Genomic DNA, 23,576 nt, shown 5'->3' with positions numbered 1-23,576 from the left:
AGCTATAGCTTTTCCAAAGCATCTTTCCAGTTAACTTACTTATTTTCGTAATAAGGAGTGTATGTATTCCACTTTCCTGTTTACTTTTGTTGTGTGCTTCATGTCTTGTATCTTTGTGTTGGTCTGTAGGGAAATAACACACGATTTGGGGTGATGGAAGCAATAGTAATATATGCGCTAGCTTCAAAAAAAATCATGGCTGGCTTGTCCTTCAGTTTGGCTGAGCAGAGCATTTTTTGAGAAAGATGCAGTGGGGAGCATATCAAGTTATGCAGACAAATTTCAGTGCTTATTAGGCTTAAAGTTTAGAAATGGAGAAAAATGTTTTGGCTCATCTTGTTTGCTTTTGGGAGTACCTTCTGTTTCAGCTTGTCCTAATTATCTCGGGTGGGAAAGGACAGGGAAGTTACCTTCCTCATGAATGTCATTCACAATCTAGGGTTTTTCATTAATTTTATTTTTTTTGGTATTAACAACCTGAAATTGAGCCTGGAAGTCTGTTTGTTTAATGTTATGTGTTACTCCTGGTAAGGTCTTCAGTAATAGTCATTGATAATCTGCTTACTAATGACAAGTTTCTAAATACTTTCAGGATTAAATTACAGATTGTCTGCTGAAGTTTTAGGTCAAAACTCTGAGACCACCAGGTTTTTTTTGTTAGCTTTCATTAAAAGAAAATGAATCTATGTGGCTTTACAGACATGAACACTCACTTCACATAGGCGAGGCAGATAAGAAGTGCTTTCCACGTTTTACAGATGGGGAAATCTGAGCAATTAACTGACTTGCCTGAAGTCATACAGCCAGTCAGTGGCAGAGCCAAGAATGGAACCTGAACTATTTCCAGTCCTGTGCTCTAACCACTGCACAGCATCCCTCCCTTAGGTAATTTTCTGACATGATGATGTTTGTATTTGGTGTATGTGGTGACTTTGAGAAGAGTATGGAACCAGGTGCGGATGGAGTAGAGTCAGTTACAGATTGTGACTTTTATGCAGCAACTCTTAGGTATGTAATAAAAGGATAAACTGTTACAGAGGCGTTACATTTGGGTTGCTGCCTTTCATTGTCATCCTGAAAAAATGTTAAAGCTAATAACGAGGTTAAAAACTCCCAAAGAATAGCTTCTGTAATCGCATGTTTTCAGTTTATTTTTTTCAAATTGGAAGAGATACCACTGGAAAACCTTTGTCTTTCTTATCTCAGGTAAGATACTTCTAGCTGGATAACTTAAAGATAGAAGTTGGCCGAATTTAGATTACTTTTTTTAAATGCACCTGAATCACTAATGCCTTCAGATAGCCTGAAGGTGCAGAGCGGTTCCCTTGCCACAAGCAGATGCCATGTGTATTCAAGGATGAAATTAGGCTCTAGAAATGTTTAGGTGTTGCTGTCAGGAGAGACAGCTTTTTTTTTTTTTTTTTTAATTTGAATATGCTGGGAAGTGGATTACCCCAACCTAATTAATTTTCAATTACCTTTGTGACAAGCATTGGCAGGTTTTGAGACTTGAACGCAGTGGCTAGAGCTAGAATGAGACAGACCAGCAAAGAGTCTAAAACCAGGTTATATTTCTGAATAAATCCTGATAATATAAAATTGCATTGCGTGGTCTTACTAGCCAAAACATGAGTTTATATTCAGTCTTGGCATTTGGGAACAGAAGGTGGTATTTAACAGTTTTCCTATTTTGTGCATGTTTAATTTCAGTAGATAGTAGATACAAACTAATATTGTAAACCAATATTAAAAAAAAAAAAAAGCTAAAAAGAGTAAAGGAAGTTTTTATCAGAGCTGTTTATTGGAATTGTTCAAAGACCGTTCTAGCAGTATTTGTTTTGGTATTCTTGCCAGTTATCAATTTGTGCCTAAATTTAAGAAGCACAACAAATGTATCAGTGTGGAAATAATCAGTTTGCTCTATCTGATGGGAATTTTTCCAGTTGCAAGGAGAACCAATAGGATCAGAAGAATGTGAAGCAGCAACAGAACAAGCAAGCAGGCGTTGATTGCAGAATAATCTGATCTGTTTTATTGTCAGATCTGTTTGTTCTGCACATTCTGAAATAGCATTCGTAACAGCAGTTATAAGAACCTGCAAGCAAGGACGCAGTTTCAGGTGGCTGGCTGTCCACAAGTACATTAGGTGGTAATATGGCTGTCTAAAACATGTGTAAGCCAGTGGAAGGCTTTGTATTGTTGGTATATATAACAAATACAATATTAGCTTATGGTGTTTGTTCTTTATTCACTGTTGGGCACTGTGATTTTGATAACAATGATTTACAAAAAGGCCTTTTAAGGTTCCTGCGACATAGCCAGGCAGTCTGGGAGAGAAGTCAAGTCTTACTGAGTAAGACGTCAAACTTGCAGAAAATGAAAGCATGTATTAAGCCTGCAAAGTATAATGGTTCTAAAACATTTTCTTTGGCACTTACATATGACTGAAAGCTACATGATACCAAGCTGTTTAGGATTTACAATTAAGAATCGTGAAGGTCAGATTTGGGCAGAGAAAATAACTTAGTTTGAAACTGCTGCCTACAACACTGTAGTATTTGCAAGAGTTGTGGGTAAGCTGTAACCTAACCAGGTTTAAAAGAACAATGTGCCAAAACAGCGAATCACTTGAGAAATCTCTTGCAACTATTACTCCAACATTTCTGTATGTGATTTTGTCTAGAAGAGTAAGCTGCAGTTCTAGGCAATGTGATAAAACAGTCATATGCAGGGCTAGATGCAGTTCTTGCTGATCTCACCAGGGAGTTCTTGAGTTTTCCACCAAGGGTTCATGTACTTTGAAGCCAGACAGCTAAGCCTCACTTCTTTTTGTCAGTAAGTTATTTCACTCTAGCTGTGTTTCCTTTTCTTTTTATATGCTGGATCCTGGAATACTGTATCCGTCCTCAAGAAACCTCAAAACTCTTCTGTGTCTAGGAAGTCGCTCACACAGATCCGTATTTCCCTTATTCCCACTACTGTCCGTTGGTTTTTAGTAAGGAACTCTTTCCTTGACACTGTTCCTGGCTGTTGTCCCTTGAAGCAGAACAGGTTTTTGTTTGCTCACAGCTAATGGCTGTTGGCAGGAAGGAACAGGCTTCTGCCCTGTGTGCCTACCTCAGTGCAGGTAAAGCTCTCGAGAATTACACGATGCCCAGTAACAAGATATCCATAAACAAAGTTTAAAGAACAGGAGATGGAAAAGTGCAGGTTAACAGCTGCAGTGTTGGGGTTTGGGGGATGTTCTTTATTTCGTTAAAGCCATCTGTAGAATTGACTCCTTTCTTCCCATCTGGGCTCTGTTGTGGTAGGAAGCAGTCACTGCTCTGGAGAATTTGTTGCAGGTATCAGAGGGCGTGACTGAGGCAGGCAGAAGCTGGTTGTAAACACAACCAAGAGAAGTAATGTACTAACTCTCTATGTAAAACTATGGAAGAAGCACACTTTATAAGACCAAGGTGGTTTTAATTCATTTTAAAATTACATGAGTGGCTAATACCTGTAGTCTTTCTCTTGAGCAGGGAGTGGATAGTTCTGGACAACTTGAAAATGAGGTAATTAGCTAGGTCACCCCAAATTTAGAGATGTCCAGGAGAAAACTATACTTCCTGGACTACTCTGAATTCTTACTCTCCTATCCCTAGGAAGCAACATATAACTAAATCCATCTCCCTTTTCTTCTTTCTCTTGCTCTCTGGAATTGGACAGATCCTTTTTCTGCTACTGTTGATAATGTTGATGATGCCATTCCAAACCTAAATCCTTTCCTTACAAAAACTAACGATGCTGCTCATCTGTCTGTGTCTTCTGATGTTTCTACTTTCACCAGTAGGACACCCACACATGAAATGTTTGTTGGTAAAGTACTGTTTTAAACTAATTACCTGTTTCCTAAAATTTTAATAGTATTTTGGTTTCTAAAGTATATTTGTGGGGCCTTAGAGGAACTGAAAGCTGGTCATTTGGGGCTTTTGTGCTATGTTAGAACTTGATTTGTTAGCTGTGCCATGAAAATAGCATTAGTATCCTTGCTTAACTGCCTAAGTGTTTTTCTTTTTGATGTAAAGAAACTTAGATGCTGTTAAAGCAGTTGCATTTCAGTACGTTTCAACACAGTTTTTTATGCTTGGGAATTTTAAGGTAAAATACTCTGTGTGCCTGAGAACTGAAAGGAAATGCTACTTTTCTGTTCCTCACATTGAAATATTCTTTATAAATATCCCCCTGCAAAAAAAAAAGTGAGCTCATATGTTTTTTCCCCAGTCGTGTTGGCATTAACAAAACTGATAAAGCCATGGGCATTTTGGTACATACTGTGCTCAAACTCTACCCACCAGGCAATCGACTAAGAACTCACCTTTTAAAAACTATGAATAACTTAGTTCAGAGGTGATTCCATGTGCTGTCATACTAGAAATCCCTCTGCCGTTTCTGTTGGTGCAGGTACCTAGTAATTTGATTGTTTCAATGTTTTAGCTTTTTTAGAAAAAAAAACAGTTAATTACATGCTAGTTCTGTTCCTAAGCAAAGTTTGGTTTAAAGACAGTCTTGTGGAACCAACGGGGCTTTCTTTTTGCAGGTTGAACCCCACTAGAATAGATCTCAGAAGAATCCAGACTGTCTTATAAGAGAGATTTGTTAGCTCTGACATTTGTTAACAAGGATAAAACAAAGGATCGCTTCAGAGATACCACCTGTATTTTGCCTAGTTTCCTGGCTCGTCTTTTCTTAGTGGGGACAGAAGGAGGAGCAGGTCTTTAGAGCAGAACTTGTGCTGTGAAACGCCTGTCCAGAATTCCCAGGGCAGATTAGCTGGCTAAGGCAGGAGCTTACAAGTACTTGAAGCTGTAACTCCTGCATAATAACCTGGTCTGTTTCTAATCACTCTTTGCCATGCTTCCGAGACAATGTGTATGGCTGCAGGCGGATGGAGAATGACTGTTTGAAATACGCCTTTTTCAGTAGGGTTGTTATTCCACCACATCCTGTGCGTTTGTTCTGCAGCCATACAGAAAGCTGTGTCAGTGCAGGGCTGTCAGCGAGCAGCTGGGTGAGCTTTGGGGATAGTTTGGTGTCACATTCGTCACACTCAGCCCTGAAGTCACCGGAGATGGATGGCCTTGTGACACTGCTTTCCCTTCCAGCATCTCATCCTGTAAAGTCGTATCTCGGTCCAAAGATCCTGGCAGATTGATCTGTGAAAAGTAGATGCAGCTGTAGTGGTAGCACAGGCAAGGTGCTACGTTAATGTGAACATGGATTTAAAATAATTCTTTCTGATTCTTTAGATCGTTACAATCCATTTACTGAACTAAATCCCTTTGTGGCAACCAAATATGAATCCACTGTTGGGCTGTGTCATTATATGTCAGGTATATTAAAAAAAATGCCTTGAAGCTTTTACACTTTTTTTTTCCAAAGGGTGTAAAACATGGCATTTGCTTGAAAAGAAAAGAAAAATGTGTTTATCCTAACATAGCTGTGGTGTTGAAACAGTTCTTTTTCCCTTTAGTATTATAGATAATGAAAACTTGTTTCTTGTATGTCTTGTGTGTATTAATTTCATTGTGTTATTTCTGTGTTATTAGACTATATGTGGGTTTATAGGCTAACCTGAAATTAAACTTCTGAATAGCAAATAGAGTATATCTTGGTTCTCTTTCTGTAACTCTCCTTCTTCTTCTCCTTTCCTGGCTTTCTCTCTTTTGTGTGCCATGCCTTATCAGACTCTTTTTGTGGTCCTCAAGCTTACCCTAATGCTTCTCATTTCCGCAATGAGCCTTCTTCTGTAGCTGGTCTATTTGGAGGTAGGTAATGAGATACGGCCTTACCACGAGCACGGAAATTTCAATGTGTTGTGTGCCTAGAGCTAGTAGGTATATCATTGGCTACAGAAGTGTGTTATTACTTTGCCTCCAACTTTGATTCATGTAGTAGTGCTTATGCTAGATGTGTTGTCACAAGTGGTATGTGACTTGTGCTAAGTATTTAGTGTGAGAAATGAGTATCTCCCCATTTCAGGATTTCCTGTAGTTCCCATGTTGCCGCACACCACATGGAAGGCTTCCACATTATGAGTATCTTCTCATCTTACTTAGCCTCACTGTTTTGAAGGCAAAGGGACTGGGATGTTGCTGCTTCTGCCACTTCGGTTGATATACTGCTCTTAAGCAGTGCATTAAAACAAAAGTTTGCAACAAAACATGCCAAAGGTATCTGCTGCATTAAATTACCATCAAATCACTTGTGCAGCTATGTAATATTGGCGTAGTGACTTGGTACTGATGCTATTTCAGGAATGCGTTGCTGACAGTTGTTAACTAGGCTGTGGACTGTGACAGATAATCCATCTAAACCAGGTGGAAAGAGTGTTAACATTGCTGCTATGCCAGGTTTAGGAATACCTCCAGTGAATGTTTTGTGGAAGAGTTAATTCTTAAGCACATAAAGTTACGTTTTGTTTTACTGTCTTTAAATAGAAACCGGCTAGAGTCATTTAATGAAAGGTTAAATACTCTGTGTCACTGTTTCCTTTGTTTCATATCCAAGAAATAGAGTAATTAGTTCCTGTCAAATCTTGTTTTACTCTCTTAAAGGAGCTCTGTCTGGCCTTTGCACCTTTCTAAACATGTAGGTTAGACAACGTGCCCTGGACTGATGGTTCCTACCAGCAGTAGGATTAGATCTTTTCAGAGCCTGACTCAAAGGAGTCCCATGTAACATTTTGTCTTCTTGCTTAGCTTAATGTAGCTTGAAACATCCTAAAATGTGAGAGCAGGAAGTTTAGCTTGTACCAGTTAAGCCCATTTTCTTAAGGAAAAGTCAGAGCTATTTTAAGTCACATTTTTTATTGGTACAGGCACAATTTTAAGAGTTGCAGGACATCCCATCAAAGGAATTCCTATCTGCAGTTCAGAGTCTCTGAAATGGCTTGTTACAACTTGACGGTATACTTGTCACAGATACTCATTTTGGTTTGTTGTTTATTTACCCTCTATCTTCTCCCACATTACTGCTTCCCTTCTGTTGCTGTATGCTGGTCAAAATTTTCCTTTGATTTGTTTTTAATATAAGTTGTATAAATTCTTAGTGGTGGATGCTTTCGACTTGTATGTTCCTTTAAGACAAATAAGAAGAAAAGGTGATCCAAATCAGTCTATTCTGTGAAGCTTGTGTACAAGGATAGCGCCACATAGTTATTAATTGGTAGGTGAAAGCTCATTTCAGGAGAACAGTAAGATTGAAATGAGCTGTCACAGCAAACTAAATGAAATCTGACACATCAGTTCATGGAGATGTTTTATTACCAAACTATTTGTCACCCTTTCCTTTTATTTTTCTATATCATCATATTTTCTGTTCTCTAACAGAAAAAAAGTTGATTTTCAAGATGGCATTGCATTCCTCGGTGCTTCTCATACAAAAGGAATAACTACTTCTGTAACTGCCTGAATGTCAAGATGTAGAGGCACGCATGTATGCATAGATTTGCATGTGTGCTATATATAACATCAGAAATGTGATTTTAGGAACAGCTCAGCATTCACTTTCATATTATTGAGCAATCAACTTTATTTAATATTGCCGCAAAATCTCAATACTTTGTGCTGCAATAAACTTGCTAAGTGTTGAAAAAAATATGTATTTGGCGAACACTTTACAAGCAGACCATAGCTGCTTTACAGATGCACGAGAGGAGACAAATGAAGTAATTAACGTGTTCTCAAATATAACTAAGCAAATGTTACAAAAATGTTAGTATTAGGAGCCTCTAACTGAGGGATTATGAGTCAGGCGTCTTGGGACAGTACAGGTGTTGCTTTGGTTGTATCTGAGAGCAGCTCAACTAACACAAAAGATGGAGGGAGCAATCTGCGGGCAGCTAATCTTGAAAAAGATTCTGTGTCCAGCCAGCTGCATTGCCTGCAAAAGCACAATGATTATTTCTTAATACATTTATTGTAAGTAGTTTGTGAAAGAAGAAGGATGTTATAAATAGTGCAGAGATTTAGCAATGGGGCGAGGGTCTGCCGTGGCCTGTCTGCCTTATATTTTGAGAGAAGCTTTTTTTTTTTCTTTTTGAGGAATAACTTTAAATAAACTGCTTCTAGCTCTTTCCCAATACACTTCTTGATGTCAGAGTATAATCTGGGTATTTGAGGTATTCCTAATCTTTCTTCAGTACTTAAATAATCTACATGTTTGTTTGGCTTATCTTGCGTAAGAAGGTAAATTTATGGGAAGCATACTTTACAAAACGTTAAACTTCCTTCTTTTTCCCCACAGGGTTCACTCCGTCCCCTGTTGCTCAACCACAGCCATCAGCTGGCCTTAATGTTGACTTCGAGTCTGTGTTTGGAAACAAATCTTCTAATGTTGTCCTAGATTCTGGTGGTAAGACATGTACTAAAATAGATGATATATGTCCTTTAACATTTTATTTATTCTTGAAGTATAAATCTCTTAATCTGTTTTTACTCATATTGCTGTGACAATGTTCCAGCTGAAAAAAAGAAAGCAGGTTTTAAAAGGTCAATAACAGCATTCTTCATCCAGCTCTTTCTTGGACGATCAAAAAATTTTTTTCCTTACATGCTATTTCTGTATGCATTCTGATGAAATGCTTACATTTATTTCCTGCACTTAAAGCTTTTGTGCATTAAAACTTCACACTGTGAACAGCCCTTCTCATTTGTGTGTTGTCAACTGAAGTTTGCACTTGGAGACCATGGTCATAAGAAGTAGAGTTAATGTTGCTTCTTAACTTTACGTGCAACACATTTTTTTAACACTTATTTGCTGATGTATTATACTTGGATGTGGAGATGATTTATCTGATATGATCATTTCCTGAAAATAATCAAAACAGTTAATTTGGATTGTAATCATATGTTCTTTTGAGCATCTGAGAAGTAAATACTTTCTGGTCTTTTGACATTGGATTCTTTTGGTATTGGATTGGTTTTGGTCAAAAAAGTGATCTGCTTAAAAACAAATATGTATATTTTGATAAGATTGGAATTGTTTAGATATTCTTAATTTTGTTTTACATTTTAATTGTTTTATAGTCATTGTGAATCCATTTCATGTAAAATAGACGTCACATAAGTTAAACCAGTAGAGTAAAATCTCCCTTCTGTAGTAAATATCTCCTTTATCCATAGGCATAGTAGTCTTATACTTCTTGTACTTTGTGGCATCACTAGGTTAAATTTTGTATTTTAGCCTTTGTGTTGAACTTGCTGTCTACTTAACTGAACATTCATGGGAGGCCAGTGACTCAAATTGCTTATTTCCTTTATCATTCAAAGGCTTTGATGAATTAGGTGGTCTCCTAAAACCAACAGTGGCCTCCCAAAACCAGAGTCTTCCAGTTGCCAAAGTACCACCTAACAAGTTAGTGTCAGATGATCTGGATTCATCTTTAGCCAACCTTGTAGGCAGTAAGTATTGAATGACTTGCATATAAAACACGTACTTAATTGTTTTAAGTGAATGGAATTTCAATAGTGTCTTTTCCTACTTTGTGACAGATTTGGGCATTGGAAATGGAACTGCTAAAAAGTGAGTATGCCTAATCAAAAATTAAGCATTTTGATTTTCTTGGTAGTGAGATTTTATGAAAGTACAGGTCCAAATGTTTCCATAAGAATAGCATGTTAACTTTCAGAGCACGCTTAGGATAGTGCTTCATTTCTCACGTGAGATACAATGAGTTGTTAAAAGCTGGTTGAAGGTGATTGTAGGCTGAGTAGTGACAGTGAAAATACTTGGCAAGGTGACAGCCTTTCTATGATTCCTTTGGGATTTTCTGCATATTTGGGAAATGAATTGATCAAAATGTTGTAGTAGTTGTAGCAGACCTTATAGATACTTCTGTGTGATTCAAATGTGTGCAGAGCTGTATTAATGACTGTGAAACCACAATGTCACACTTGACATTGACCTTTAGAGAAGAGAATTTCAAAGCAGGGCCTATTCTAGAATAGCTAATATGTGTTCTAGCAGCAAAGTTGAGAATGTGATAAGCAAATTTCAGGCTTATTGGGGCATTCTGTGCTGATTGTGAAATCGTTTGAGAAATACAGTATGTGGTTGTTCTTAACTAAACTATTTTGACCCAAGGAAAGTCAGCTGGGCTAACTTACCTATACTGGGGAACTTGACTGAGCTTAGATAAAGCTGAGGTGGCTCATACTAGACATCTTACCTCGCTTTTCCTACCACAAACAAGTTGTCATGAGACATTTCTTCGACTCCTTTGCTGAATGAAAGTCATGTTTCAAAGAGGAAATGGTATTTGCCTGAGGGAATTTAGTAAGCAAATCCATTGTTTTCTAACAATTTACAAATTTATTTGAAGTGATGTAAACTGGACTCAGCCAGGTGAAAAGAAACTAACAGGCGGTTCCAACTGGCAACCCAAGATTGCACCTACAACTGCGTGGAACGCTCCGACGTTGGTAAGCAAATGCTCATTTTAAAATAGAGTTCTGTGTAATTAGATATGTGGACTGACAAGTAACTGAAATTTGTAAGTGACCTATAGCTGTAGTAGAAAATTGAAGAAGTCAGTTTGAGATGTGTGTTTGTATTTTGTTTTCGTCACCTGTGCAGTACTAGTAAAGTAGTTGCAGTTTGACATGCAAGTTCATCATAAATTAGTATTTGACCAGTCTCTCATGGCAAGATAGCTGGCTTTGTGTTTCACTAAGCTGACATAAAGCTGTGAATTGAGGTGATGTGGGAGGGCACTTCACAGTCCGGACAAGTAGAAGTGCGAAAAGTGTGTTCATAGGTGCATCCCTATGTCAAGCATGTCTAATGTTACAACACGTAGCCTCCTCTGGGAGTGAGAATGGGCAGGGAGATTAATCGTGGGGTACTTGTACAGGTGTCTGTGCAGCAATGCAGGCTATAGCTTTCTTAATGTAACTACTGCTTTCCTGCCCTGATGTGTGCAATCATTTTTAATGCATGTCAGTTTGGGTGATGTCTATTTCTTAGTGTCTATTGTAGCATGTAGTATTGGCAAGGGGGTTGGGTAGCGCGTAGGGCAAGGTTTCTTGACTAATGTGTCCAAAAAAAAGTTTATGTGGGTAGTTTTCACAATGCTAATGAACACTTTTGCATATGAATCCTACTCACCCTTTCACCAACGACCTGGAGAACTGACAGAACAGGTAGCAAAAAGTCCCTGAGGATTTATTGCAGCTGTAACTGACTGGGGGAGGTTGAAGCCACAGTAGAATAATAAAACATCATGGATTAGGAAAGTCTCTCTCTCTGGATCCGCCAGATCTTCCCTAGTGGGTGCCCATTACCAGCTCAATCACGTAGACAAAAATATTTGTGGGCCTTACTGGAGGGTGTGTAGGTATTGAAGAAACTGGGACTACTCACCTGCTTTAACGACTGGTGGTGTAAGTTTACGTGTGTGCTTGGATCTGTTGAATAACTTGTGTCTTGTGTGCACATCTTCTTGTGATAAGTCATTAAACTTAACAGCTTTTATTCCGTAGAGATACTTTTGAGACACTTTGCCTGTGAAACTGTTAACATTAAAAAAAATAAAAGGAAACAGAAATAATCTAGAAGAAAGTTTGTCTTCTTATGCTGGTCTATTTATTGTGGAGTTGCTGCTGCTTGCTAAATAAATATGCTTTTGAAAATAAGGCTTTCTTGCCTTCAGAAAAAAGGCATATATCAAATAAATGGACTATGCAAAATACTTACAGACCTACTGGTGACAGTATCACAGATGTACGTTGTCTCATTAAATGACTTGAATTACAAGAATGTGTAGGGGTAGACATTTAATGTATTTGTGAACTAAAATGCTATCTGTGTATATTCCGTTGTGTAAGTATTTGCTTCTAATCCAGTGTTATTGCATTATGTAATTGTTCTCCCTGGGAAATACAGAATGGCATGCATTTTCCACAATACGTAAGTGAAACAACCCACGGCCTTTTTGCAATCAACTGGCATGCTGATATTAACCACTGCTGTTGCAGAATCTCATAACCTTCTTGCTATTTACACATTCCTCATTTTAAAACCTTTGGTGTGCCAAAAAATTCAGCTTTTCCTAGCATACACAAACTTCATAGGTGTTCTGCAGGCTCTTGACTCGAATGATGGCATGGGAAGTACCGAGATTTTTTTCCTTGCTTTAAACTGTACCATTTGCTGCCAGAGAGCTGGGGTGTGTGTCTGTGCTGCCTTTAATGCACTTGGTGACTTTTGAATGAAGATAAGGTGTTTGTGTTTGAATAACTGCATGAAATCTCACGGGCTTCTGTTATACTTGGCACTTTATCCACATTTACGGTAGATCTTGAATTATTTTTAGTGGGGAGAGACCAATATGCCATTAATGCTCCTATAAAAAAAGAAAATCCACGCTGACAGTTTACAATGGGCAAGCAGTAACCTGTGCTTGCTGTCTGAGGAATGCAGGTTTTTTTCAGAGGTTTTTTAATGTAAATATTGGTCTTTCCCTGTATCCTGTTTTCATTGCAGGGTAACTAAGTAAAGGATGGTAGGTCTATACTTGAACACTCAAGAAACAAATTTAGTCAGCATGTTTGTAAGTGTGTAAGCAAAAAAAATTAAAAAAAAAAAAAGAAAAAAGAAAAAAAACAAGCAAACAAAACCCTTCAGGGCAGCCCTTCCTGCTGTGTGGAGTACCTGGGTAGTAGGCAGCATAGGGGATTCTTGACTGGGGAAATCTGTCCTGGTGACAATTGAAATACCGGTGACACCAGCCACTGTACATGAGCAGGCAGCTGATACTTAAGAATTGACTCCAGAAGCAGCATTGCTGATGTCTTATTCATTAGGTTACCACTTGTCTGCTGTAATTAATGCAGCATTATGGATATTTTGCTGCTTCCCTTTTTTCTGTATTACCAATCTCCTGTGCACTGAGAGATGTGTATGGTCTTTGTCTCGTTATGAACAGTACTCCCCACAGCACAGGACATGGAAATTAAACTTTTTCTTAAGAGAAGCTCACAGGAGGTGGAGAGGATAGACAGCAAGCTATCTCAGTACTTATAAGCACAATTCATTGTCTGGAAAAACGACACATTTTTTGTCCTTGTAAGAGTTTATACTAATTTCAAAAGCGGCCCGTGAAACTGAAAAGAAAAAAGTGGTTCTGATATGAAGAGCTGTCTTTAATATATTTTCCTACTTTCTAAGAGTTGTCAGCTGTTTTTATGTACATGTTGCCAAGTTGTTTATAAACAGTAGCTTCATCCCATTTTTTTTCTGTTGACAGCTTTCTTATTGTAACTTCATAAAAGTTACGAGCGGGTTGCGGGTAATATAAACGTGTCTATAAAGTATTAAGAGGATTTTTAACCTATTCAAATTGAGTGCACTAATTGGGTGAGTGAGAGGGAATGTAAGGTGCAGATTCACGTTTTCTATGTAGATGTAAATTCTTTTTGGAGTTCTGTCTGCTTTAGTGAATGATCCCACTGTAGCTTTAGAACTAATCATTTATCCTGTTAGCTAGATTTACTTTGAGACTGAGGAAGAGACAAGAAAAGCCAGTTAAGTTACCATCCCAATCGTTAGATCTTAGAGTTGAATTTATACTGAAACATGGTAGGAGAATCCCCTGGCTAGATAGAAGAGAATTCCTGTAATGTCTACAAAAGCAATGGTAATTTGACCTTTTGATCCTTAAAATTCGCTCTTAAGATCCTTTGTGCACCGTTATTTCTGATTTTGAAATATAAACATTTACTTCATGGGATTCAAAATTTTTTTCTGAATTTTCCCTCTAAAATTTCTGTTTATCATACTTTGTTCTTTAAAGAGAAAGCAAAGAAAGCCAGCAGAATGGTAGCTTGCAGTTTAGTCAGCCAGAGTTCAAAGAGCTTAAAAGCAAATATTTCATTATAAAATTGTCAAGGTCATCTAGAAGCTTTAGCTTAGATACTCAGTCTCCAATAATTTGGGTACATTTTAACACAAGACTGCAAATTCTAATAAGTGCACAATTACTCTTTGCTATATTCATAATGTGCAAAGCGCTGCAGCGTTAGCAGCGTGCAGCTGGTCTCCTCCTCTCAGTTCACCCCCGTTTGTCACTTCAGGCACCACCCGTCATGGCGTACCCTGCCACAACACCGACAGGAATGATGGGCTACGGGATGGTAAGTAGAGCTGCTGTAACCCCAACAGAAGTCAGACACTCTGTTAGGATTTAATTGCTTATTGCAATTTAACTGCTTATTGCAGTAGCAGTGATTTTTTTCTGAACTGCTTTACTAGAGACTGAATTTCAGCCCCTTATTCTTCACCAGATCATTAAAAACCTGGTTTTCTGCATGAACATAGTGGGTTTTTTTACATGAAATTCAGACTTTTCTTACCTTACCTGGTTGTTTTTTTGTTTAAATTAAGACACAATATTCTTGTTGGGCTCTGTTGGTGTAGGAATAGATATATCATGTAAGTATAGCCACACTCACAACAGGAGTGTTTTATGAACTGAAACCATCCTCAGGTCCATGCTCCCAACCTCAGCAAAAGGTATCTGTATGGATGATGCTACAAACCTGCGAGGTTGTGGCACTGTGTCGTGGTGTCGCTTGAGAATTGCACTTCTCACTGACACACCAGTGCCACAAGTCTTTTGATACAGACCTGACTTTGCTGCTTGTTGCTCCGGAAAATTGTTCAGAGTGTTGTTCTTAGCTCCGATTTGAAAATACTTCTGAAATGATGGGATTTAACTCTTTATTAGTATGCTTTTAGTGGTACAGCACAGCTTTGCTGAGTTGAGTAAAAAGGGAGGGAGTTTTCCTAGAATAACTATTTTGCTAAATGGCTCCCTGATTTGTATAATAAAAATAAGCTGAAATGCTTCATCTTATAATCAAATTTGATTCGTGATTTATAATTCATATGCCTTCAGTAAGTGAACAGTAAATGTGGCAAATGGTGTTCTGGAGGGTCTCGTGTTCTCCATTACCCACCCCCTAACTCCTGTAGTGTGTTCTGTGCAAAGTCGCTGTGGTTAAACTGCCTTAGTGCTGACTCAAACTTGATCAATACAACCTGGCACTGCAGGTGCAAGAAGCATTTTCCTGGTGATTTTGATTGAGCAGCCGGGGAAGGTAACATCTTCAGAAAGTAATCTTCATAAAGCAGCTTTAAATGCCAGTAGGAAATGGCAACTAGAATTAATAGTAGCCATAGCTCTGCTGTTCCGAGTTGCTGTTACCTGTTCAAAAACATGCAGCATCTGAGCCGATGGATGAGATGGGCTGTTACAGAATGACCGGTTGGCTTTAGAACACATCCTGAAAGTCATTTGGGCTCATTCACACTTGACTCAAGACATTTACTGCTAGGAATCTCATAAATGTTGACCTGTTTTACAACCTAGTCTTTATTTTTTCCTAAGACCAATAATACACTCCTAATACCGTTATTATATGTTAAATTCTTAATTTGGCAGAATCTTAGAACACTTTAGACTTTGATTGCAAAATGACTTACCGTTAACTTTGTGTAGTTCTCAGTTTTGAATTTTTCCTGAACTCCACCAGCTCTGTAAAATGGCTCTTACGCTTCTGGAGGCATGGACAGGGAAGTGTTGTCAGACCCCAGTTTCAGGGGCAAGACGAGCAGCACAAATGCTTGTGTTTAAACAAGTATTTCAGTGTTTCAGATCTCTGCAGCAAGAGATTAAATGGGCTCTGTTGTTACTGTGAATATTCCTTAACAATGCTCTGTTTCTTACTAGTGACCTGTATTTGTGGAATAAAGTAGAAATGTTTTATATGATTGCACATATCAGATATGGCCAAGGCTTTTCATGCATTTACTGTTTTCCTCTCTCTTCTTAATTAGTTGAAATACATTAATGCTACATATGACTTGATATTGTCCTGATTTTTTTTTTTAGCCATCACAGATGGGAGGTATACCAGTAATGACACAGCCAACTTTAATATACAGTCAGCCCGTCATGAGACCACCAAACCCTTTCGGCCCTGTACCAGGAGCACAGGTGTGTACATTCAAAATTACAAATACAAAAGGAACTAACTATAGCTGGGTCAGTTTCTTTAAAGGTACTTCAATATCTTGTGTTGGACAAACGCATTGCACAAGCACGTTAGTTCATGTAAGGATTGATTCTTATGTCCAGGGTGATGGCATTGAGCTTGTTTTACAAAAGCAAAGCAGATGATGTCTTAAGCCATTGTTCTTCTGGAAGTATGATTGAAGTTTTCCTTTGTTTACGGCATAGTAAAGATATTCAATAGCTGTACAAACCACTCTGGACTTTCCCCACAAGAAGGATGCTACGTGTGCCTGCTTTTTTGGTTCTCATGTAATGTTCTGTATAGATCCATTCCTAACTGGCTGGAATAAAAGATGTGGTGAAGGGATACTCTGAACACTGAAAGTAGCTGACTATCCATGCTGCTCCTGAATTCTTCGCTTTTGTTGTTTGTTTTGCAAACTTCTGTCACTGGGAAGATTGCCTGGACTCAGACCAAGAAATAGGGGGGGAGGGAAGAACGTGGGGGGCGGAAACAAATATTGAATGCTTCCATACTATTTTCAGAAAACAGGGAGATCATTGAGAATTTACCAAGATACTTATATTTAGTAAGTGTAGTAAGGTGGAGCCAAGTTTAGTTGGAAGATCGGAACTCCGGTATTAATGCTGCATGTTTTTACTTGCCAGTCACATGTTTCTTAAAGTTCACGCTGTACTTCGTGATTCTATTTTTAAAAAATATGTAATATATTGGGATTGTATTTTGATTTTACTATAAAGTAAGATCAAAGCTCTGTCTTCATAGGTGGCTGTTCAAAAACATGCAGGTATTTCTTCATTTAGGTGAAGCACCCAAACTTGTGTATGGGGTGTGTGTGTGTGTTTGGGCCTCTGGAGTGTGGAGGGAACAGACTTCAACAGTAAGTTGGAAGGGAAAAAAGCCTCAAAATTTTCTCCAGTGCCTTAATCTGATCCTTAACAGGAAAAGCTGTTTTACGCTTCCAGTGGGCAGTGTCCAACCTCTTCTCACTTCAGAGTTATGTGGGTAGATTTATTTTTTTAAAGGCTTTCTGTGAAAGAGCCACTGTTAAGTTTCTTCACCTAGAAATGCTGTTTGCAATCAACTTTCTTTTGGGCTTCTGAAAGCAGATTTGTACGTTCATTGTCACTTCAGGCAAATGATTCAGCATCTTTTGCTTGGGGTTTTATGTATTTCATGGAAAAAATGTTTGACCTGCCTAATTAGGCAGGCCTGTCTAATTCACTTATAAACAGGTAGGTGGGTCTAAATAGGTGGGTTGAGCCTTCCTGCCTCATTTGACATCGCAGGGCTTGGTCTAGGTTGAATCCCAGCTGGCTGTCATAACAGGAAAAGGAGGAATTAATCACAAGTGAGGTGTGTTTATTGTGCTTATCTGACAGCATGCTTGGTTCCTGCAAAAATGAATTTGGTTGAAAACACGCCCTTTGAATCAGCACTTACTGATGACCAGGAAGGATTTTCCTTCAGACACGGTCTGCATTGCTTGCAGGTGCTGAGTTCTCAGAAATCTGACTTCAATAAAGCAGAAGGTGTTGGAGGTGAGGCTTTGGGTCTGGTCCCGCATAGTGCCTTGCATTTCAAGTGGCACGAGCACTGGGCAGTAAGGAGGCGAAATCCAGCTCTAAACCTGTTGGTGCTAGAGGAACCGATGGCCAGTGCTGTTGTTCTTAAAAGCTTCTGCTAAAAAACTGCTGTGGTACGTTCTGGTTTTAGTTATATTTATAAGCAGTATTCTAGATAGATGTGATAGATGTAGGAAACCTCATCTAACTATACTTCACACTAGTTTTAGGCTTCCTTTTTAATAATTAGTCTTGTTAAAATATGTATTTATTCTAAGTTACTTTGTCTTGTCTGAATTTAGCTGAGCCATCTAGTAAGTATTTGATGTGAACAGACTTCCTGAAATTTCACCTCTATTTCTGGTTACACGCTGATGTTACACAAATGGCAGAGCTCTGAACCTACCAGTCTTCCACACTGCTTTCAAACTGGGACGTTTCTTTGGACTTGATTTGGTAAATTTCCAATTAACACCAATTTAACAGGATTTTTAATGTGCAGCTTCAAGTCATTTGACCATGAAGAGAGAGGATGTGACGTGAAATCAAGTTGCAATGGGCATGCCTTGCTGGAGTTAGGACTCTGATAGACTTGTCATTGGTATCATTAACCTGCTTCAAATCCTGGAGAGTGGTGTTGGGGTGGGAGCTGCAGCTTTCCAGAGGGAACAGCTGGGTTGGAAAGGAGGGCTTCTGACACCCCGAAACTGCTTCTCGAGCACTTCCCATCCTGTCTCATGGCTCTTCCATAACCTGTCTGTGGGGACTGGGTCAGGGTGCTTCATTGGTAGCAGGGTTTCGGGAAGGAGATAGGTTTCAGTCCTGGTAGAGAGTATTGATCCTAAAAGAACTCCTCCCTATTATATGGTTTCCAAAAAATTAATGTGAAAAATGTTATTTTGCAATGGCAATATTTACACTCTGGGCCCTGCTGCAAGCAGTTGCCATGAGCGTGTTCCCTGTCACACGTAGGTGGGCAGACACTGAGTGGTTCTGAAGGAAATACACCTCCACGCAGGGGGTTCTGCACTGGGTACGGAGTGCGGGTGTGCGCTGGTCACTTGTGACTCAGTTACCAGTGAAGTGGTGGAGCTGGAAGTGGAGAAAGCCGACTGTTAACTTGTAACAGCAAAAACAGGCAAGTTCTGTGAGGGGCAAGGGCAAGCATAATTTAAAAAAAGCACCGTTTATAACTGGGAAAGCACTAACAAAGAGGAAAAGAGCTTTAAAAAAAATCAAGAAAACAAATAGTAGATACTCCTGCCATTGCAGCTTGGGGATTATTGGTTCCTTCCAGCTGCTGAAAAGCCAGCATCCCTACCTGTCAATTCTGCGCTTCGTATGGCTGAGTTGGTAGTGGGGTGCTTTAAATACGTGGCTGTCTGGTGGGATTTTTGTCAGGGCACGGACTGGCGGCTTCACTCTTCAGTTCGCACTTAAACAGCAGCAGTTGACAAACTCTTGTTTATTTCCCTAAGAATATATCCCGTGCTCTCCTTTTAGGCCCCAAGTTAAGAATGATCTTTTAGGTGCTTTCCATTCTCTTTTAAGATGCCTCATACTTTAAGGGGAAAAGACGCCGAGAGCTGTTTCTTCAGGAGAAAGATGCCCGGGCAGCTGCTGGGCACGGTTCCACAGCTTTCCCTGGGAAGCAGGCAGGGCGCTGATGTTCCTCAGGAGTGTCAGGTTTTGCATCTTCTTTTGGAGAAAACTGCTGGGAAAGTGCAAGGCTACCTGCTTGTTTGGAAAACACCCCTTCAAGTTTCCTTTCTGGAGGGACACATCTGGCTCGTTTCCGCATTATGCCAAGCATGGCGAGGCTTTCTGTTTCCCATGTGACCAAAACCTTGGTTTAATAGTTGGTTTCTGCCATGTTTGCCTCTTAACCTCCCCTTGTCCTTTCATTACATGTTCAGCTTTCATATTCTGTCATTCTGAGACCTTTTTTTCTTTTTCTTTCCCTTTCTCTGTCGTCTTTCCTACTAGCTGTCTGCAGCATCCAGCCCTTCCAGTCAGAGTCCTCACAGAGCCTCAGGAAAGGACCCCTTTGCAGAGCTCTCTCTCCAGGATTTCTTGTAGAACAACTTAGGTATTGTCCGTTATTCTGGGGAGATGCTGGTTTTGTGACATAGAAATTAAAGCTCTAATTCCTGCTTTATGGCTAGAAGTGGTTTAAGAAAATGCTAATAAAAACCAGTCGAGTTGGAAGCATTGTGGAAGTGACTGGGAATTTCAGTATCCTTGGCAGTTCAAGGGCCCCATCAAGCGGAGCAGTGTTTAGCTACAGCCCACTGGAAACAGTTTGGTAGCTCCCTTCTGCGCTGCAGGAGCCAGGGCACGCAGCACTTGCTAGGGAGACCGGCCTGGTTCTGCCTGCTGTTCACGGGTACATAAACGTCAGGAACACGTTGAGGGCTCAGGGTTAGCAGCACCCACCTGACTGCTTCCGACGGTCTGCTCGCGCCCTTCGCCGACTGCTCGGCCTCCTGCAGGAGGTGCTGGGCTCCGAGTGTGCAGGGTTTGCGTTTCAGTACGGACGTGTCGTGGGATTCTCCTGTTCATGTTGTTATTGGGGTGGGTGAGAGCAATAATGAGTGAAACCTTAAAATAATGTAAGAATAAAGAATACACGGTGCAAAGAGTAGGCTGTTAGCGCACGGCGCGTTCTGCTCGTCCTTGGGCACTTCCTCTGGAGCAAAGCGAACATGGCCTTGAGCTCCCTGTGCGGCCACGCTGATCTGTGTCACCTTGCTGCTGGTGGCGAGGTCCTGTGGATCAATCAGGGTTGTTCTTGTTGGATGGAACAGCTCAGTGCAAGCAGGTGTTCTGAAGGCCGGTATAGTCGGACAAATGTCCTCATCTGTTCTTATTTCTTGGCAAATTTCTATTCACAACTTCAGAACTGTGGCTATCCTGGGCATTTGGGGAATGGAAACCTTTGAAGAAAGCACGAGTTTGTAGTAAAATCCCACTTCTCGTGATGCCGGATGTTAACGTGAAGGTTTTTCGTCTTTCCAGATTCAGTTTATGTAACTGGGTTAGATGGAAGAGAAAGAACGTTTCCAAAAAGATGTGCTCACCAGTAAGCCCCCACTCCAGGAAAAACCGAACTTCAGTCTGTCAGACTCTCCTCTTCCACTAAGTGATGCCGTGACACGATGAAGACCAATGAAGGAACCTGGGACAACTCCATCGGAAAGCATCGATACGCAACACAAAGCCAAGAATTGACATCAATAAAGACTGAGATCTGTTCTTTCGTCCTGGTGACTAACACGTCAATACTTTCAGCTTCTAATACTATCCATAATCGATAACGTACAAAGAGAAGCCTTTATTCTGGAAATTGAGATTGGTGTTTGGAAATGCTGTCTGGAATGGAGATGTCCTTTACCGTAACTCAAAACAAGACTCCGGGGAGGGGAGGGTCAAATCCTAACTCTTAATTCTGCAGTTACCTTTTCTTCAGTCCTCACAAATGTAGGCACAGCAGTAATGGAAATTAACTTTTTTTAAAAAAAAATTATATATTCAGTTTGCAGTAGACATTCCTTATGTATTATTGTTTGTATTTATTTATGATTATCAATTTAACATTAATATTGTATCAAAAAAAACTCCTTATGAAAATGAGTATGGATGTATACAGTATGTCTGATTTTTATCCACAAAGAATGAATCTGATTCAGAATGCTTTTCAGCTGACATACAGAGCACTAAATATTTTAAAGGTCTGAATCTAATGAATTCTCAGTATATATGGGAATTAGGGAAGAGCTGTAAAATGCATTAATCCTTATAGTCAATTCTGTGCCTAGGATTTTGCAAGGGAACAGTTAACTGACTAGGAGAAGCACTACATTTTTAATTCAGCATTAGTGCATTGGGAAGGAACTTTATTGCTTTGTGCTTGGCATGTCATTATTTTTACATTTGACATTATAAGGCCTTTCCAAAATGAATGTGAGGAATTGCTTTCACTTTAAGACTTTCCTTCTCTTCTGTAAAAAAAATAAATAAATAAATTGAGGTATCGTGAGTTGGGGGGGAAGCCTTTTCATTTGGCTAGTGCCATGTTTCTGATCACGTACCTTTTAAGAGTTAAAAGCGGGAAGTAGCTTCCTTACATACGTCTAATGGGAATTTAGATAATGAAGAATTAAAGCAGCACTGTTGATCGGTGCTTTGTGTAAATACATCATTACTTCTGGGTGGAGAGGGGCCTTCAGAAGGATAGTCAGTGATATGAAAGCAATTCTGTACATGAATTAAAGCATACTTGCTGCATTGTCTCTGCAGATTCTATTTTTGTTTAAAATATTAAAATGTATGTTAGCAAAGATGGGTGGATTTTCAAATAAAATGCAGCTTCCACAGAATTTTGTTACGGTATGAACGTCTGAGGTGCTTTTCTTTTTTGCTGCTTACAAATGTGCACTGATACTTGCATTGTTTACTTAATAAAATACCAAATGTATTTCACACGTGCAGATTGTATTGCAGGCCCCGTGCACCACACCGTGAATGCCACGATCTGTGCGACGTCTTCCTGGTGGTGCCGTAGCGGAGGGTCTTAGTTCATCGTAAGGAGTTGTCGCAGCAACAGTTGATTCCTTAAGATGATGTTTCCCCATCTTCTAGTCTTTCAAAATACTCATGGCAGTAAACTTGCACTGTTTATAACCAGGCAAGAAGCACAAATACACCAAAAATTATTTAGGTACCTTCCCCAAGATAGCTAATGCTGGAGAAGGTTTGAGCAGCTGCTCACGCCACCGTCTGCTTTAGATGCTGGTTTTCATCACGGGGTTCTGATAGAAGTGGAATTTCCCTCTCAACTACCCTAAGCTGGTCCTGAAGGTATATAACTGTACACCTTAAAATGATCAGTAATTTAGAATTTCTTTCTAAAAACATAAATAAAAACATTGAACCTGTTTCAGCGTACGTAATGCATAAGCTTAGATCTGGTGAGTTTCGTATACAACTTACTTAAATCTTTACCTCCCTACAATGAGGCTTTCAGTCTGGGGGTGTGCCACCCAAGAACAATTTCTTTTCAGTTTTTGCTTGCAGTTAGAACATCAGAAATGTGGATTATATCTGAGTCGAGGTTAGATGGGAAAAAAAAAGTGGATGTTTGTGTCCTGATGGCTAAATTGGTGATTACTAGGGAAGGGATTGTTCAGAAACGTTGTTCATAGCTCATAGAAAAGGTTAAGGTAGACACTGTTCCTTCTCCATATCCCGGTGTGCTGGGGTGTGATAAACACCGACCTTTGTTTTAGGACTGATGCTCTGTGCAGTATTTTCAGTCTGTTTTGCTGAATTTACTTAGACCTTTTTGATTCGTTAGAGCCCCTTTGGGGGGCTGTGAGCCTGAGGTTGCAAACTCCTGGTCTCAAAAAAGGCTCTTCTGTAGGGATGACTTAACTCTGTTATCCTCTGCTGGTAACTTACAGTTGCTGTGTTACGGAGCACAGATGCTGCCCAGGCTAAACCTTGTTGGAGGCTTTGATAATAAACTTTTAGTTTTACTCTTCAGGGAAGGAAAAAAAAAAAAAAAAAGGCTTGAGAATTTTCTGAGGATTATTTTCCCATTTAACGTGTTCCTAATAAGTATGTTTGCTTTCGTTACTGCTGGAATAACACTCAGTTGTATCTTAACTGAAAAAGCATAGCTCAGACATGTTTCTTTTTGAATTACTGTGTGTTTTCAGTAACAGGGGAATGCGAAAACCTGATTCTCTTCAAAACTGAGGTCAAAGGTTGTATAATCTAGAAGAGCAAACTGTCTGAGAAAGCTTCCTGTGCTTAGGAAGCAGTGGAGGAAGCAGTGCTTGGTTAGAGGGTTGGAGCTCTTTTTAGAGTTTTGTGAAGAAAAGTAGCATGTAGGAATCAACATTTTTCATCAGAGATGTATATAAATAGA

At 39.5% G+C, this 23,576-nt stretch overlaps 1 protein-coding gene across 4 annotated transcripts in view; it reads left to right on the top strand.

Annotated features, from left to right (window-relative positions):
- Positions 1 to 22,036, top strand: part of PICALM (phosphatidylinositol binding clathrin assembly protein) — a 65,211-nt gene extending 43,175 nt beyond the window's left edge. Inside the window, exons 13-20 of one of the 4 annotated variants that reach the window (XM_035560385.2) lie at positions 8,287 to 8,394; positions 9,312 to 9,443; positions 9,534 to 9,564; positions 10,364 to 10,463; positions 11,926 to 11,949; positions 14,115 to 14,174; positions 15,935 to 16,039; positions 20,663 to 22,036. In XM_035560385.2, the coding sequence (XP_035416278.1) occupies positions 8,287 to 8,394; positions 9,312 to 9,443; positions 9,534 to 9,564; positions 10,364 to 10,463; positions 11,926 to 11,949; positions 14,115 to 14,174; positions 15,935 to 16,039; positions 20,663 to 20,677 (575 nt within the window). In that variant the 3' untranslated portion in view covers positions 20,678 to 22,036. Of the gene's footprint in view, positions 1 to 8,286; positions 8,395 to 9,311; positions 9,444 to 9,533; positions 9,565 to 10,363; positions 10,464 to 11,925; positions 11,950 to 14,114; positions 14,175 to 15,934; positions 16,040 to 19,630; positions 19,734 to 20,662 lie in introns of those variants that run through there. The other 3 variants (XM_035560383.2, XM_035560386.2, XM_035560384.2) reach the window with 3 other exon arrangements.
- Positions 22,037 to 23,576: the final 1,540 nt, after the last annotated feature.

Source organism: Cygnus atratus, chromosome 1 (genome assembly GCF_013377495.2).
Source record: "Cygnus atratus isolate AKBS03 ecotype Queensland, Australia chromosome 1, CAtr_DNAZoo_HiC_assembly, whole genome shotgun sequence".
Taxonomy (NCBI): domain Eukaryota; kingdom Metazoa; phylum Chordata; class Aves; order Anseriformes; family Anatidae; genus Cygnus; species Cygnus atratus.
The sequence above is the reverse complement of the archived record's forward strand: the minus strand, read 5'-3'. Positions and strand labels throughout refer to the sequence as shown.